This window comes from Podarcis bocagei (assembly GCF_964188305.1).
Source record: "Podarcis bocagei genome assembly, chromosome: 17".
NCBI classification, from domain to species: domain Eukaryota; kingdom Metazoa; phylum Chordata; class Lepidosauria; order Squamata; family Lacertidae; genus Podarcis; species Podarcis bocagei.
In genome coordinates this window covers 9,095,402-9,113,698 of record NC_138143.1, presented here as the reverse complement: position 1 = coordinate 9,113,698, position 18,297 = coordinate 9,095,402, and the positions used below count along the sequence as shown (strand labels likewise).

The 18,297-nt window shown below is 46.5% G+C and overlaps 1 protein-coding gene across 2 annotated transcripts in view; it reads left to right on the top strand.

Moving 5' to 3' along the window:
- LOC308576475 (A.superbus venom factor 1-like) overlaps positions 1–18,297 on the top strand; it is a 63,931-nt gene that overhangs the window by 13,066 nt on the left and 32,568 nt on the right. For both annotated transcript variants that reach the window (XM_081175843.1, XM_081175842.1), the window contains exons 14-22: positions 2,341–2,502; positions 2,770–2,899; positions 3,551–3,622; positions 4,915–5,115; positions 9,067–9,178; positions 11,116–11,201; positions 11,340–11,479; positions 14,936–15,145; positions 17,059–17,125. In XM_081175843.1, the coding sequence (XP_081031969.1) occupies positions 2,341–2,502; positions 2,770–2,899; positions 3,551–3,622; positions 4,915–5,115; positions 9,067–9,178; positions 11,116–11,201; positions 11,340–11,479; positions 14,936–15,145; positions 17,059–17,125 (1,180 nt within the window). The remainder of the gene's footprint in view (positions 1–2,340; positions 2,503–2,769; positions 2,900–3,550; positions 3,623–4,914; positions 5,116–9,066; positions 9,179–11,115; positions 11,202–11,339; positions 11,480–14,935; positions 15,146–17,058; positions 17,126–18,297) is intronic.

Below are 18,297 nucleotides of genomic sequence, written 5' to 3'. Positions count from 1 at the left end.
ATTCAGCTCATATTTCAATGCAAAACCACTGAATCTGTCCATTCTGAAACAATGAGAACGAAAATGCAGCTATTCTTTTAAATTTGCATGTTCTCAGGCACTTCTCCAACCAAATAATGCATCCACAGAGGTGTTATATTACAGGAATGTGTGCATATGATACAGATATTTGTGGGAAAGGACATAATATATAAAAAACCAGCATATTAAATTTGTTATATTCCTGCAAAAAATGTGCATTTTAGGAAAAATTGCATATAAAAATGTGCACATGTATGTATGCACATATTAGGAGGAATTATGAATTGTCATGAGGTATTTTAAAAGGTACAATTACAGAAAATTAAATTTAATATTAGAAAAATGATAATGATAAAGAGAAACAAAAATAGACAAATTCTTCCATCCTACCAAATACGTGTTTCTTCACACATACATAAAAAAAGAACACCTGTCATCGTACAGCCCCCTTCACTGGAGGATTTGTACTGTGGTCTAAACCACAGAGCCTAGGACTTGCCGATCAGAAGGCTGGTGGTTCAAATCCCCGTGACGGGGTGAGCTCCTGTTGCTCGGTGCCAGCTCCTGCCAACCTAGCAATTCGAAAGCACGTCAAAGTGCAAGTTGATAAATAGGTACCACTCTGTTGGGAAGGTAAACGGTGTTTCCGTGCGCTGCTTTGGTTCGCCAGAAGTGGCTTAGTCATGCTGGCCACATGACTGTACGTCGGCTCCCTCAGCCAGTAAAGCGAGATGAGCGCCTCAACCCCAGAGTCATCCATGACTGGACTTAATGGTCAGGGGTCCCTTTATCTTTAGTACAATCCTGGATTTTCATGAAGACGAGGTCAGGTAGGGGAGCTGAAGAGAAAGCAGGTTGCACAACAGTAGTGACAATGGCAGGGCTGTTGGAAAGGAAAGACACTGAAAATGGAAAGAAGTGGAAGAGGTCCGAACTGATTGGGAAGGGAAGTTTGTGTCATTGAAATTCTACTCAATATTGATCCAGAGTGGATTTCAACGTATAGTTAGCAGAGTAAAAACTTAAACACATTGCAGGATTCCCCCAAAATAGACCAGAGGCAATTGTATTTCATCCAGTAGAGCTATACTGCTACTGAAGGTGAATGAGCATAATGGTCACAAATCCAATACATTCAGGATTGGCACTGTCCATAAGAAATCCAGTTGCAGCAGACTTGATTTACACTTACAATAACTTATATTAAGTCTTAACTTTAACACTAAGCATACTATGTACAGAACACCACACCAGAAGGAAAGAGATAGAAAGAGAAAGTGAAACCCAGGCTCCTTCTTGCGTCACTATTAGAGTCCGCGTGACCTTGACAAAAAGAGATAACAGAACCAGTTTAAGCCTTCTCAGAAGGAATAACCCAAATATCAGTAACCTTCTGCTTGCTTCTTTCACACAGAGAAGCTTCCAGAATTCTCTTGAATTTATTAGAATAGGAAAGATCCCTGCACATCAGATCAATACTTTCTGCACCAAGAAATTCAAACTGAGAGTTTGTTTCTACTCTTTTAAATGTCAACAAGGAGAAATAGCAGAGATGGGTACAAAACAGAAGCTAACACTAAAATGCTAACATAACAAAGTTTTCCTCAGCTCTCTTCTTGCTATACTAAAACCTTGCTTTAAACTGCCACTTTTCCTCCTCAGTGGGTCATCCCCCCCCCCCACCGCTGCTGCTATCTCTACTCAACCTTGGCCATTGTTGAAAACCAACCTTTTCCTGTCAGCGTGTCTCCATCCCTGCCTCTGCTTCCTTTCCTCAGCTGCCTTGTGTGTGAGAGATAAAGGATTCAGAGCCCTCAAATATTCCATAGTACTTTCACAAAATGTATTTCCTGGCATCATATGCTGTCTTCAACACGAAGTTCCAGATTCAATCAAGTAATTTAGAACAGGTATTTTATTAACAGGCAAACATCCATAGATATACAACTGAACTGAACCTTCTCTAAATGAACAGGCTAACTGACAGGCTTGATTTTAAGATTACAGTATGTTCATCTTAAGTATATCCAATTTATGTGCTCCAAATGTCACTGTTTACCAGGTTGCACAGTGTTGATTGACTGTCTGATCAGGAAGCTACCCTTTGCTTGTCCCCTTGTTCAGCTCTTGGAGAAGGAAACGTAGGGGAGACTGGCAAAGTATCTTTACAAATATTTAATATGTAATAACATATAACATATAACATATAACATATAACATATAACATATATAACAGTGATTCTTCTTCGCTCCCAAGACAGTCATTCAAGCACTTTCCCTGCCACAGAACTGAACTTCTTTGTTGCCTTGTTCAAGCAGCTGGTTGTGAAAGGAGAACATCGGGAAGATGACCAGATTCACGAGCCAGAAGATCAAGTGGCTATCAAACTCGAAGGAGATGCAAATGCTTGGGTTGGTCTTGTGGCTGTGGACAAAGGAGTCTATGTGCTTAACAAGAAGTACAAGCTTACACAAAGCAAGGTGAGGCCGAGAACGATGCATGATGATACAAGAATGTACAAAATTCAGTTGGTAAAGGCACATTCACCAGGGCAGGGGCTGTTGGAGATTGATTGGGAAATGTACGCAATTACTTCTTCATGTAAGAATTATGTGCACATTCTCCATGAGGCCTGGATGAATGTGCACAATGGTGGATTGTGATGTACATTAACCATTCACCTTACATTTCCCCTTAACGTTTATTGATTGATTTCCCCCTCTCATACTGTGCCTGCTCCATGTCAGATATGGGACTCAGTGGAAAAGAGGGATATTGGATGTACAGCCGGCAGTGGCAGGAACAATCTGGGTGTGTTTGAAGATGCTGGACTTGCTCTGGTGACCAGCAATAAGCTTTCCACGCAACAGAGAACAGGTATTATTGGGGAGGGTGTTGGTGCCGGTGAGATGGCAAAGGAGTGAGAAAGACCTTTCACCTAAGAGCAGGGCCTAGACCAGCGGTTCTCAACCTGTGGGTCCCCAGATGTTGTTGGACTACAACTCCCATCATCCCTGACCACTGGTCATGCTGGCTAGGAATGATGGGAGTTGTAGTCCAACAACATCTGGGGACCCACAGGTTGAGAAACACTGGCCTAGACTCTTTTCTGGCTCAAGTGCTAGCATGACATTGTCTGCAGGTTATGCCCCAGGATGCCAGGCAGGGAGTGGGTTGGGGTGCAGGTTCTTGGACTGAACAGTCCCACTACCCCCCACTGTGTGATATGCAAATACATGTGACGAATCTCAGAAGATTGCTATTTCTAAGAAACAGCTTCAACAATCAGGACAATCAGCAATACTCCACATTACAACCCCTGTAAGATGTCTTAATGAGAAATGGCAGCTATCAGAAGTTCATTGTCACATGTGTAACATGTAGTTAAGCCTTACATCATTGGACTCAGTGGGAACCACTTTTACGTAAACACGCATAAGGTCAATCTCCATAGGTATTAGAATTAGGTACTAACAGCTTATTTCAGTTCCAAACAATTAGTTCCTGTTCCTCCCTTTTCTACTCCAGATTCAAAGTGCCCTCTGCCTGCAAGACGCCGCCGTCGCTCTGTACAGCTCATTGAATCTAAAGCAAGTAAAGGTATGTGATGCATGGCAAAGGCTTCATCTGCAAAAATGGATAATTTTGCAATCATTGAACATGAATTCCAGCTCTTCTCCAAAATCTCTCCTTCAGCTGCCAAATGAGCCCATTGATTTCCACACGAGTATTAATGAACCTTATCAATGCCAACTTGTTAAATAAATCCAACGAAATTAATGACACTCTTTCTGAACCCAGAACATATTTAACAATGATTTCTTATACTAACATTGCTCCATTCATTGTCTTTGTTTTGGAGTGATGGCAGGCATTCACATTTATTGTGATGCACTAGTCCTAGATACTGCTGAGTTCCAGAAGAGGGGAAAAATCTTTCAGAAATATTGTAACTTGGAGATGTGATGTTAACTGACCTGACCTCAGAGGTTTCAGAAAGAGATTCAGTGCCCGTTTCCTCAGGAGGGATGGTGGGTTGGAGTGGTGTCAAAACAGCTTCCTCGTTCTGCTGAGCCACTTGGTCAGAATCAATTCACTCTACAATGGCTAACAAATCAATACTTAGCCTTCAGGCTTCCTAAAACGCAATCCCTCTTGGCAAAGTTTTATTCCCCATCCAACAGCTTCACTCTTTCAGGCATTCCTGGCATATGCCACCCTTTCTCAACTTTTGGGCCTTAGATGTTGTTGGACTACAACTTCCATAATCCCTGACCGCTGGTTGTGCTAGCTAGGGATGATGGGAGTTGTAGTCCATAAACATCTAGGGAACCAAGGCTGAGAAACACTGCCTTATATGCTCCACCATCTCACCACCACCAGGAGAATCCAAAACAATAACATTCATAGCATTTATTTGCACTAGGGGCTGCGCATCTGCTTATCTTGCTTACCAGCCCCACCTACCCCCCACCCCCACTTGCCAACTCTCCCACTTCCTTTACACCTCACTCAACCCCTATCTCCTCACAGTTTACCTTACTCCCTCATACCCACGATCTCCAGTTGCTGCCACCACTGGAGAGGGGAGACAGAAAGAATCCCCTCCATTGCTTCTGCCAGTGGCAGCAGTGATGACAAGGAGAGCATGATAACACCTTCTTGGGCTTCTCACTGCCTGGCCTACCTGACTGCTCACTTGGCCTGCTTGTATGCCTCCTTGGACTGCCTGCCTCCTATTGGTAGCCATGCAAACTACAGCATGACAACATCCTTATATTCTTACTATAGAATAAGATAACAGCTTTCTTCTGATGCCTGTTGTGAGTAGCAGAACAACAGTGGTATGGGAAACATTCTTTGATATTTCACATGTTGTTTGCATATTTCAGCTGGCCAATTTCAGAATCGGACACTAAGGAAGTGCTGTGAAGATGGCATGCATGAGAACCCCATGGGCTACAGCTGTGAAAAGCGTATACAATACATTGTCAATCAGATTGAGTGCCAGACTGTTTTCCTTGAATGTTGCCGCTTCATCAGAGACATATTGAATGAGAATGAGCGGGATGAAGAACTGATATTGGCAAGAAGCAAGTAGATTTATTATTATTATTATTATTATTATTATTATTATTATTATTATTATTATTATTATTTCAGAGGCACACTATTGGGGAGATGGTAAGTAAGTCTCTCAGAACACTATGGAAGGGCTGCAAAACCCTTTGTTACTTATGTGATCCCATTGCCCTATCTGACACTTTACATAAGCAGAAAGACTGGGCCCTGGTCTGAGAAGACTGCAGATTTGACAGAAGGGAAGGGAATGAGAGAGGGGTGAAAGGAGTGAAGAGAAGGCAGAAGGATATGAGAAGAGAAGACACAAGGGCATGCACAAACACAGTTGCACCCTTTTGGACATTGTTTCAGGTGGAGAGGAGCATCTTTAGATTAAACCAAAAGCCTCATAGAAACAGTGGACATTAAGTGTTTGATGGAAAGGAGGTGCTACATAGGTGTTCTGGGAAGGAATTCAAGGTGTGTGACGGCTTAGAGTTTAATATAGTCTTGATTTAAGCCTGGTCTATACATGCAGAAAAATTAGTAGAACTCCTGAGGTGGTAGAATAGACTACTATTTTTAACCTCAAGAGGGTGTGTGTGTGCCATTTTTGAATGTCTTCCTGCTACAATAACTCCCTGCAAGTACAGTCGTAACTTGGATCTCAAATGCCTTGGCTCTCGAACAAATCGGCTCCCGAATGATTGAAACCTGGAAGTCAGCGTTCCGGTTTTCGAGTGATTTTCGGAAGCCGAATATCCTGCACTGCTTCCACGGCTTCCGATTGGCTGCAGGAGCTTCCTGCAGGCAATCAGAAGCCACACTTTGGTTTCCAAACATTTTGGAAGTTAAACGGACTTCCGGAATGGATTCTGTTCAACTTCTAAGGTACGACTGTACAAAATTTTCTACGTGCAAAGAGTTCTTAAAAAACAAAACGAAACTCAAGCCAAGTAGTATTAAAGAGTGTACAAAACCTCCTGCAGTGATCTAGCCCATTCTGTTGCCTCAAGAATCTCTTATAGTTTTGTTCAGGGGGAAGCACTTCTCTTGTTCGCCCGCTCAACCCAATGCCACAGGGATTAAGTTAAAACTTTCACCTCCAACACACAGCCCTGAGCACTGTGCTGCCTGATGCCTCTGTTGCGCAGCCCCAACGCTGTGCAAACAATGGAATACGGGAGGTGTTGGGAGAGATAAAATAAAGTACTTCTTTACACACAACACATGGTTAAACTTTGGCACTTGCTCCTGCAGGGATGGAGTTCTGGCCACCAACCTAGATAGCTTTAACAGCGGATAGGGCAAATCAGCCCGTCTTGGCTGATTAGAGCGTGTCCAGACGAGGTGCGGGCCCTCCTGGGGGATATCATCAATTTGTCCCTTGGCACGGGGACATTCCCAGGGGAACTGAAGGAGGCAGTGGTGCGCCCGCTCTTAAAGAAAACATCATTAGATCCTTTAGATCTATCCAATTACCGCCCGGTTTCGAATCTTCCGTTCCTGGGTAAGGTGATTGAGAGAGCGGTTGCCGAACAGCTTGGTGGGTTTCTGGATGAAACATCGGCTTTGGATCCATTCCAGTCCGGCTTCCGCGCTGGTCATGGGACCAAGACGGCTCTGGTCGCCCTAACAGATGATCTTCGTAGACAGCTGGATCGAGGCGGGTCGGGGCTGCTGATTCTTCTAGATCTATCAGCAGCTTTCAACATGGTCGATCACGAACTTCTGGACCACCGCCTTGCCGACGTGGGGATCCAGGGCACAGTCCTTCAATGGCTGCGCTCATTTCTCTCTGGTCGGGGACAGAGAGTGGCGCTTGGGGGGGAATTGTCATCGCGCCACTCCTTGGTGTGTGGAGTACCTCAGGGTGCGATACTCTCCCCCATGCTTTTCAACATCTTTATGCGCCCCTTCGCCCAGCTTGTTCGGAGTTTTGGGCTGGGTTGCCATCAGTATGCCGATGACACCCAACTCTATCTGTTGATGGATGGCCATCCTGACTCGGCCCCAGACACACTGACCAGATGTTTGGAAGCTGTGGCTGGATGGTTACGTGGGAGCCGGTTGAAGTTAAATCCTTCGAAGACAGAGGTCCTGTGGCTGGGACGGGACGATATGGGATTGGGGGGGCAACTCCCATCTCTTGCGGGGGCGCAATTAGTGCCAGCACCATCCGTTAAGAGTTTGGGTGTAATCTTCGACACCTCCCTTTCCATGGAGGCGCAGATTGCAGCTATAACAAAGGCGGCATTTTTCCATCTCCGCCAAGCTAAGCAGTTGGCTCCTTACCTCTCTCGCCCTGACCTAGCCACTGTGATCCACGTGACGGTCACCTCCAGACTGGAGTATTGTAACTCGCTCTACGTGGGGCTGCCCTTGAGACTGACCCAGAAACTCCAGCGGGTGCAGAATGCTGCAGCGAGACTCCTTACGGGGTCTTCGCTGCAAGATCACATTCACCCGGTGCTATACCAGCTGCACTGGCTCCCGGTGGAGTACAGGATCAGGTTTAAGGTGCTGGTTTTAACCTTTAAAGCCCTATACGGCCTAGGACCCTTGCACCTACGGGACCACCTCTCCTGGTACGCCCCACAGAGAAACTTACGGTCTTCAAATAAAAACATCTTGAAGGTCCCAGGCCACAGAGAAGTTAGGCTGGCCTCAACTAGAGCCAGGGCTTTTTCGGCTGTGGCCCCGATCTGGTGGAACACTCTGTCACAAGAGACAAGGGCCCTGCGGGACTTGACATCCTTCCGCAGGGCCTGCAAGACAGAGCTGTTCCACCAGGCCTTTGGCCAGGGCACAGCCTGACTCCCTCCTTTGGCAATCTTCGCGGAGCTCTGGCCCAATGGTTGCCAGTGGCCTGAATTAATTAATTTTACAATGAATGATTTTAGAGTGTTGTTTATGTTATACTTTTATACTGTTTTATTGTTGTTAGCCGCCCTGAGCCCGGCTTCGGCTGGGGAGGGCGGGATACAAATAAAATTTTTTTTTATTATTATTATTATTATTATTATTATTATTATTATTATTATTATTCATGGAGGAGAGGGCTTTCAATGGCTACTAGCCCTAAAGGCTAAACTCTGCATCCACAGATGGTGGTAGCAATTATTCTGAACAGTGCCGGATATACGTATAAGCTATAGCTTAGGGCCCCACTCTCTTGGGGCCCCCCAAAAAAATTAAAGGAAAAAATAAACTGGATGTACATTTCCAAAATATAATATAACAAACAAATAAAACAAAACCTACAAACAGCAACAGTATTTTGTGTTGTGTAGGCTCCTATGATGTAAGTAATGGGCCCCGCCTGCTAGCCTGCTGCCTAAAATATCACTGGTTTGCTCCTTTCTATATATAGGGTGCCTACATTCTGCATGGACTGGTTGCATGGCAACATGTGCAAATGGCTTTAGATACCTATTAGGTCCATAAATGACCATGTAGCATATATTCAACACAAAAAACAGCGGCAATTTGCTGTTGACAAAGGACAGCTGGACATATAAAGGGCCCCATTGCCTTCAGTAGCTTAGGGCCTCATCAAACCTAAGTCCGGCCCTGCTTCTGAACACCAGTTGCTGAAAACCACTGGAGGATTTTGTGCTTGAATCCTGCTAGCGGGTTTCACACAGGCTTCTGCTTGGCCACTGTGAGAACCAAATGCTGGCCTAGTGGGGCCCGATCCAGGAGGTTTTCCTTATATCAGTGGCAGGGGCCATAGTGGGGCCTTTGTAGCTGCCCTTCCACAGCAGGACTGTGGTGTTCAACAATATGAATGCTGCCGAGTCCATATGCATTAGCCTGCCAAGCATGTTGAGATGGTGGCCTGATGTGTTCTTTTCCTGAAGCTGCTGCTCTTAATGAGAACGAACCCAGAAGTCAAGTTTTGGGTCTGTTGGTGACTTATTGCAGGGACTTCACAGTAACAAAGGCCATTGCAGCTAAGTCTTTGTCTCCCGTTTTCCCAGGTGACTTTGAGGATGATTTCTTAGCTGATGAAGACATCACTTCTAGAACTCAGTTTCCAGAGAGCTGGTTATGGCAAACAGAACAGCTGACTGCACCTCCTAATGATCAAGGGTAAAAAGCTGTTATGGCTATGTTCTCCTTTGCAGCCTAGCGTCTGCTCTCCAGTCTTAGGCTGCAATCCTACAAGATGTGATCGGAAAGTTTGGTGGATGGTCACAGAAATCGGACAGTGAGAAATATTTGAACATACGTACATACCTTACAGGCCTTCAAAGTAGGCCCCCTCAGATACAATGCACCGTTGACAACGTTCGTATAACTGTTGGAAACTTCTGGAGAAGTCCTCTTGTCATACTGCTTTCAGTTCCCTTGTCATAGCAGCTTGGACATGTGAAATGTTGGAAAATCTGTGTCCTTTCAGTGCAGATTTCAGTTTTGCAAAAAAAGGAAGAAATCCGGTGGGGCCAGATCGGAGAATATGGAGGGTGGGACAACTCAATAACCTCAGTAACAATTTCCTGTGGAAGATGCAATTCTTCCGCCATCATTTGGATGGACAAATGCTGATCCCGCATCAATAACTCACAAACTCTGTCGACATTTGCCACCGTTCTGCTCGTTGATGGTCTGCCAGACCTAGGGTCATCTTCGATGGTTTGCCACCCTTCATGAAATCGCTCAAACCACTCATACACTGTCTTTTGAGTTACGGCTTCATCTCCATACACAATTATGAGCATTTTGCGGGTTTCTGATGCCGATCGTATGTTCAAATATTTCTCACTGTCCAATTTCTGTGACCATTCACAGAACTTTCTGCCCGCACCTTGTATATCCATTTACTTGTAGCAAGAACCATTTAACTCAAGTACACACACACACAGTGCAAGAGAGAGGATTATGCTATATAGCTAGCTTGGCAATAATTCCTTCTTCCCAAAGGCTAGGTATCTTGACAAGAGACTTTTCGACACCTTCACCCAAGCTACAGTTCCCAGGATTCTTTAGAGTAGGAGTAACCAATGCGGTTACCTCTAGATGTTGCAGGATTCCAACTCCCATAAGCCCCAGCCAGCACTGCCAATAGTCAGGAATGAAGGGAGTTGTACTCCAAAACATCTGCATGGCACCATGTGAGCTAGCCCTACTTTGAATGCTAAGCTTGTATGGCGCCGATATCTATCCATCACACAATTTGTCAAAGAGGAAGAGCAGGGTATAAGATGTAGTTTTTATATGAAGGATGGTGGCTAAAACACTTGGTTCAGAGCAAATACACATGAGGCATGAGGAAAGCCCACCAGAATTGTACTGGTATGGTCTTGGCTGTCTCAGAGCTTGGTCCCAGCGGAGGAGGAAGCCGTTCGGGCGTGTGGGGTGGCACACCCAGGAGCAGGGCGAGGGCAGGGCAAGCCGCCTATGGGGTGGGGCGCACCGCGAGGCCTCCAGAGTGCCTGCCTCCTCCCACTCAGCCACCCTACAGCTGGGGGGAGGCAGCAGGCGAACCATTTGGACAGCACAGAGCCTGCGCGCACCCAAGCCACCGCAATTCTTGGGCACGCTGAAGGCATGACGCTGAGTTCTGCCTGGCATTTTGTCACCCCCCTCAGTGGTGACACCCGGGGCGGACCGCACCCACTGCACCCCCCTTCCTCCACCCCTGCTTGGTCCCTAGAGCTTTAGGTAAAACCTGGATGGAACTCCTCCAAACTCTGGTCAGCTGGAACAAATAAAACATGGATTGATCACCTCAACATATGGAAGAACAGAGATGACCGAACATGCCTCAATCCATTCCAATATCTATTCACATTTTCAATGGGTATTTTCTATTCCACAGCAACTGATTTATTTTGCACAAGTCTACATTCCATTCTGATGTCTACTGATATGATAATATATGTAATTTTTTTTTGTAATTTTTTTTTACATAGCACCCAATACACATGCATGATCTTAGCCACCAACAGATATTTGCTTATCCATTATGTTCCCTGTGTAGCAGCTGCACTCAGGTATGACATGGTGACCTTTCTCGTTGTTCCTAGGATCTCATCCAAAACAATACCTGTTTACCTGAAGGATTCAATCACCACCTGGGAGGTGCTGGCTGTGAGCATTTCAGACACAAAAGGTGAAGAAGAGCAGGTGGGAGACGGGCTGGGGAGATGATGCCAGGCCACACTCTGCCTTGACAAAAATCTAGGATGGGCACTGTTCAAGTTCTTTTGATTTTTCAACCTGCTTCCTTCCCTGTTGGCCCACCTTGCAGGGATCTGCGTGGCTGACCCTTACGAGATAACTGTCAGGAAGAACTTCTTCATCGATCTACGGCTACCCTATTCAGTAGTGAGGAATGAACAGGTGGAGATCAGAGCTGTTCTCTACAACTATAGGAGGCGGGATCTCAGAGTAAGTGCAAGCTTTTGGCAGAAGCATTTGATGTTGATGATTTCATGCTTAATTGGTTTTACACAAATTGTGCGTTGCCTGTTTATTTTTACACTGTAACTTGCTCTGGCATTGTTTGTTATGTGTGCACACTTCAGTCCAGCTGCAGGGAAATTGCATTGCAAATCCACACTGTAAGGAGTACTGTAAGTATTTGCAGGGGCCAGGCCCTGAGCGCAGTGGGAAGTTGCAGGACTCCTTGCTGTGCTTGTCTTGGGGGAGTCGGGTGCGGCCTGGCATGTGTGGCCAGCAGTGGCATAGCGTGGGGGGTGCAGGGGGGGCCGGCCGCACCGGGTGCAACATCTGGGGGTTAGGGTTAGGGGGCGCAAATCCACGGGTTAGGGGGCGCAAATCCACGGGTTAGGGGGCGCAAATTACTTGCCTTGCCCCGGGTGCTGACAACCCACGCTATGCCACTGGTGGCCAGATCAGGAGATGTGTAGCATCTGGAGGCAAGCCTAAAAGGAGTATATAAGGACAGCATTTCCCCCTGGTTCTTTGCCACAGCAATGTGGTTCACACTCTGCTGTTACCAGTTCCTGCTTTCGCTCCTGATCTTGCTCCAGCACTCCTGTCCTTGTTCCAATTCCTGATCCTATTTCTGTTTCTGCGTTCCAGCCTTATCGACTTTCCATTCTCCATTGAACTGCTATCACGATCTCTTTCAGCTTCTGCCTTCTGGAAGAAGGTGCAGGGTTATAAAGACTAGGACTAGCCGCCTGAGAAACAGTTTCTATTCAAATGTGATTTTGGTTTTAAATGCAGTGTAAGGTAGTCTCTATCAGGGTATATTGTATTTAATTATGGGGTATTAGAGTTTTTAGGGGGCTAACCAGGCTGGCATAGCAGGCTTGTTGGTTTCTGAATGTCTGATGTAGATTTTCAATTTCGTTGTTCTGTATGGGAGAATGACAATAAAGATTATTGTATCGTACCATTGTTACCACCCACACCCTGGTCCCGGAGGGTCAGGCCTGGACTCCTGCCGCCTACGACCCAGACTGTGGCGCACAGTTGCAATGAGGCATTGCTCCTAAACCTGCTGAGCCAGGGATTGTGGCCTTCAGTGGGTTTAGCAGCAATGCCTCACTGTAAGCGTGGATTTGCATTGCAATGAGGCGTTGCTGCTGGAACGAAGTGCACACACATCTGTGCAAAAGAACTGAGCACTCTTTGGGTTCAGGAAACATGTTATAAATATAAAGAAAGTGTGGATAACCCGTGTCCCCAAGTGTTACTTGTGTCCATCTAATTTCACACAGCTGTCAGCTTACTTTCATTTGGGTTATGAGGAGGGGGGAAGTGGCCGGCAGAGAAAGAAAGAAAACGGGATGACAGAAGAGCAAGCAGAAAAGGGAACAGTGGAGAGAGAGAGAAAAGGGGCAACCCCCCCACTTTGCTTTGGCAGAGCTTATTGTTGGCTTTGGCCTTGCACATCCTTGACATGCCGCTACCAAAGAGCCATCAGCAGGGGATGTGGGGTACGCAGCCGAAATCACAAATGCATGTTTTGCTAGTCATGCAAAGGACAAGCACACAGAGTTCTTGAGCTTCCTCCTGTGTGTGGTCACTTCCTTTGCTTCCTCTGGTCAGGAATTCTGCAGCAAAGGAGACAATCCTTTGTATTTCCTTCTGCCTTTTATGAGACGCTCTTTCCACCATGCTTCCAAGCTGACCAGACGTCCATGGCTAAAGCTCCTGCTTTCAGGAGCTAAGACTACCAGCTTTTATTTTACTATAACAAGTATTTTTTTTTTGGCACATTACTTTACTGTATGTGCTGCCTGCATTGAAATGTAAGTAAACCCTGCTTTCCTTTGACGTTGCCAAAAAAATGTGTGGTTCATTCTCTGCAATGGAGGTGAAGAAGGGGATGTCAATAGACTGCAAACAGAAGGGATAAAAAGGTGTAATTGCCTATTAATAAAAGGTAAAGGACCCCTGACAGTTAAGTTGTTGCGAATGACTCTGGGGTTGTGGCGCTCATCTCGCTTTACTGGCTGAGGGAGCCGACACTTGTCCGCAGACAGTTTTTCTGGGTCATGTGGCCAGCATGACTAAGCTGCTTCTGGTGAACCAAAGCAGCGCACGGAAACGCTGTTTACCTTCCTGCCAGAGTGGTATCTATTTATCTACTTGCACTTTGATGTGCTTTCGAAGTGCTAGGTTGGCAGGAGCTGGGACCGAGCAATGGGAGCTCATCCCATCGCTGGGATTCGAACCACCGACCTTCTGATTGGCAAGCCTTAGGCTCTGTGGTTTAGACCACATAACCACCCGTGTCCCCAATTGCCTCTTACCAAAGCTTTAAAAACTTATAAGTGTTTTACTCTGCTAAGAAGGCTTCACAACCAGATTACTTTTGTATTTCTCCCCCACACTTGGGATAGGATGTTTAGATCTAAATCTACAGATTTAATCCTCTCTCCATCTCCCAGAGGGGAAAGGTCCCCCACTCACTCCTGGTGTGAAGGATCTGGCAGCTGGAGCCTTTGGGTGCCTCCTAGTTGGAAGCTAAAGCATGGCCCTGCTTCATGAGGGAGACGTTCCCACTGGATGGTCCTTTGATCAGGGAGTTGGCAAACAAAATAGCAGGAGGGCAAGTCTTGGGGAAAGCGGAGCTTGAACACTCCTCTGCAATGGGCCTGGAACAGAAAAGCATGTATCCTAGACAGGGGATAAGAAAATAAAATTATTCCAGCTTCCATAGCAGAGTTACACGTACACCAGCCATTCAGAAGGAGAATCTTCTCTGAACAGACTTATCTGGATTGTGCTTAAACTTGAGCTCAAACAGCTAGCCAAAGCGAGGGACCTCTGCTGCTGGAGAGGAGCTTGTCAAATGCCCTGTTCCAGCTGCTTTCTGTATACGAGAGGAAGCAGCCCAATCAAGATTTTGGAGATGGCTGTGTGCTGGTAAATTTCCCACTGTTCTCTATTGGCATAGATGTAGCGTTTGAAGCACGGGTAGGCAAACTAAGGCCCAGGGACTGGATCTGGCCCAATCACCTTCTAAATCTGGCCCCCGGACGGTCCAGGAATAAGAGTGTATTTTCATGAGTAGAATGTGTCCTTTTATTTAAAATGCATTTCTGGCTTATTTGTGGGGCCTGCCTAGTGTTTTTGCATGAGTAGAATGCATGCTTTTATTTAAAATTCATCTCTGGGTTATTTGTGGGGCACAGGAATTCGTTCATTCCCCCCCAAAAAAAATATAGTCTGGCCCCCTACAAGGTCTGAGGAGCAGTGGACTGGCCCCCTGCTGAAAAAGTTTGCTGACCCCTGGTTTGAAGAGGCTGTTTGCAAGGACCTTTCCTGTCATTAAAGCACACATACTTTCCCCCCACCCAATCACAGGCTGAATAATCCCCACCCCCTCATTATAATGGATCACTTCATTCTCTGTTTTCTCCTCAGGTGCGGGTGGAGCTGATACACAACCCAGCCTTCTGCAGCGCCTCCACTGCCAAGGAAAAATACCAACAGATGCTCACTATTAGAGGCCAGTCCTCCAGGGCAGTGCCATTTGTGGTCATTCCACTAAAGCTGGGACAACATGACATTGAGGTCAAAGCTGCTGCCTTGGGAGGTGCTGCGGACGGCGTGAAGAAGAAGCTGAAGGTTGTGGTAAGTGACAAGTTGTTGCAGAGGAAGGGCCACTAAGATGATCAAGGGTCTGGAAAGCAAGCCTTATTTATGTGGAATGGTTCTGAGCGTTGGGTCTGGAAAAGAGGAAACCGAGAGGAGATATGATAGCCAACTTCAAATACCTCAAGGGCTGTCACGTGGAAGAGGGAAGAAGTTTGTTTTCTCCTGCCCTGGAGGGTAGGACCTCAACCAATGGCTTCAAGTTACACTCAAGGGGGTTTGCTCTCTAGAACTGAGGGCACCTGGAGTCACTCCTCCTTGAGAGAAGGAGTGAGGAAATGAGATAGCTTCCTTCTAAGCTAGGCATCCATGGCTTCTATTTCTCTCATGGCCAATTGCAGCTAGGGGTAGAGTAGGCATGGAAGAGTTTCAGTTTAACTGGGCATTTAGTTTGGAGACTGAGGAGGTTTTTACTCACTCTTAGCCTTTGGGAAGGGGTGGTATAATAATAATAATAATAATAATAATAATAATAATAATAATAATAATAATTTATTTGTACCCCGCCACTCTGGGCGGCTTCCAACAAAGATTAAAAATACATTAAAATGTCACACATTAAAAACTTCCCTGAACAGGGCTGCCTTCAGATGTCTTCTAAATGTCAGGTAGTTGTTTATCTCTTTGACATCTGATGGGAGGGCGTTCCACAGGGCAGGCGCCACTACCGAGAAGGCCCTCTGCCTGGTTCCCTGTAGCTTTGCTTCTTGCAATGAGGGAACCGCCAGAAGGCCCTCGGCACTGGACCTCAGTATCCGGGCAGAACGATGGGGGTGGAGACGCTCTTTCAGGTATACTGGGCCGAGCTGAGGTATAGAAAATGAGTTGTAAATAAACAGGAGCAACCTTGGAGAGAGAGAAAGAAAGAGTGCATTGTAGGGTGTGCCATTTGGATTTCCCAAATTTAGATTACTCCCGTAGAGGAGCATGCTTTTCACAAGTGCCACAGGGTCTGAAAAGAGCTCTCTCCCTTCTCCTGATGGGCTCTGTCAGCCAGGGGCAAAGCAAGGAGAACCGGCACCCAGTGCCGGGTATTGGGGGCGGGACAAACCACCCGGTGATGCATGCATGTGCACAGTAAGTAGGGTGCATGCATGTGCCATATGTAGCACTGTTGTGCATGCACCGCCAGGTGCCGCTTGAGTGCCATGGGAACGGCGGCGGAGGGTGCAGCTGCGAGCGGAGGATCCTCCACATGCGACTGCGGCGGGGCGATGGTGGTGGCTCACAATACCATGCCTGGCGGCAGTGGGGAAAGGCCCCCACAGGGTGCCTTCTTGTCACCCCCCTCAGAGATGGCACCCAGGGTGGACCGCCCCCCCGCCCCCTTCCTCTGCCACTGCTGTCAGCTTGCTAGGACACAGGTGGGCTTCCTATGGCATCAGGGCTGACCTAAGAGTTGACAGAATGGAATTTGTGACTATCCAGCTGTGGTGGCAAAGCACCATTAAGGACAGGTTGGTGCTGCCTATGGATGAGGGACTATGGACCCCAACCCAGGATTGCTACAATGCCTTAGCTACTGGGGATTTATGGGGCTGACCTGAACCTATTCCTGTGTTATATTCAGGCACAAACATTTAGCTGAGTCATATTGCAACAGAAGCTAGATCCGATCATAGCTGTCAACCTTCCCTTTTTTTGCGGGAAATTCCATTATTCCAGCACCGTTTCCCGCTGCTTCCTGCTGCTATCCTGAATTGTTAGATACCCCGTAGACTGTCTCCGGGACAGGCGAGGCTGCTGATCCCTTATTTTCAAATCTGAAAATTGACAGCTATGGATCTGATGCATATGTTTGCCCTGTCCTGCTGCCTTTTTGAATTGCTCTTTGCTGCTATGTTAAGTAATATTTGCAGTGAGACTCATTCTGTTCTTTCTTCTTGCCCCAGCCTGAAGGGATACAGAGAAAACTTGTGACTGTAATTGAGCTGGATCCTGCTACGCAAGGGAACAGCGGTAACACTCATTCTTCAGCTTCCCTTTTCCTTCTTTTTCTTCACCCTTGGAAAACCACATCTCTGTTGCCCAGCTCTTTCATTTGCTTACAAGGGAAAACGGGTATCATTTTGTCTAGAAGATTTCAGACGGGAGTTCATTTCTCTTGTGGAGATTGTTCTGAGCCCAGAGGAAGGCATCTCTATGTAAGGGGAGGAGCTCGCTGGCAGATTAATAGGTACCACTGTGATGGAAGGTAATAGTACATACACTATCCCACCTCCTGCCAATCCCTAAAGAAAGTTAAAAACGCAAAAAGTAAGATGAGCGCTTATGCAAAATCACACTTATGTGGTGTGTCTGTACATCAGGCAGCACTCCTGGCAAGACCTCGGAGGACTGACTCACTTACTGATCCAGCATTCAGTTTGGTGGCAAGTGTGTTTGTAGCACCAGCTGTGAAGTGGTGGTACAAACATGGTAGAGCAGATGTGGGTGGCGCTGTGGTCTAAACCACGGAGCCTCTTGGGCTTGCTGATCAGAAGGTTGGCGGTTCAAATCCCCATAACGAGGGGTCTCATTGCTCTGTCCCAGATCCTGCCAAACTAGCAGTTCGAAAGCATCCCAGTGCGAGTAGATAAATAGGCACCACTCCGGCGGGAAGGTAAATGGTGTTTCCGTGTGCTCTGACTTCCTTCACAGTGTCCCATTGCGCCAGAAGCAGTTTAGTCCTGCTGGCCACATGACACGGAAAGCTGTCTGTGGACAAACACCGGCTCCCTCGACTTGAAAGTATGATGAGCGCCGCAACCCCACAGTCGCCTTTGACTGGACTTAACTCTCCAGGGCATATTTTGCACGCAGAACGTCCCAGGAACTGTCCATGGAGCTCCCAGTTAAAAGGATCAGGTAGCAGGTGATAGGGAAAGACTTGTGCCAGAGAAGGTGGTAACATTGGGCTGGATGGACAGATAGTTTGACTAAATCCATTGCCATTCTATACCCATGTTCCCTCTTAGCTTGATAATGCCCTGACAGGGCTTTGTTGTACACGTATAGTAGGTACACAGAATATAATGTGTGAACACCCTCCTAGTTTTCTATGAAGTTCCTGCGTATAACTTCTGGTTTAACGCCACTTTTAGAAATGGATGTGGAAAAGCAAAACTAAAACAGTTTAATTATGGAAGCAA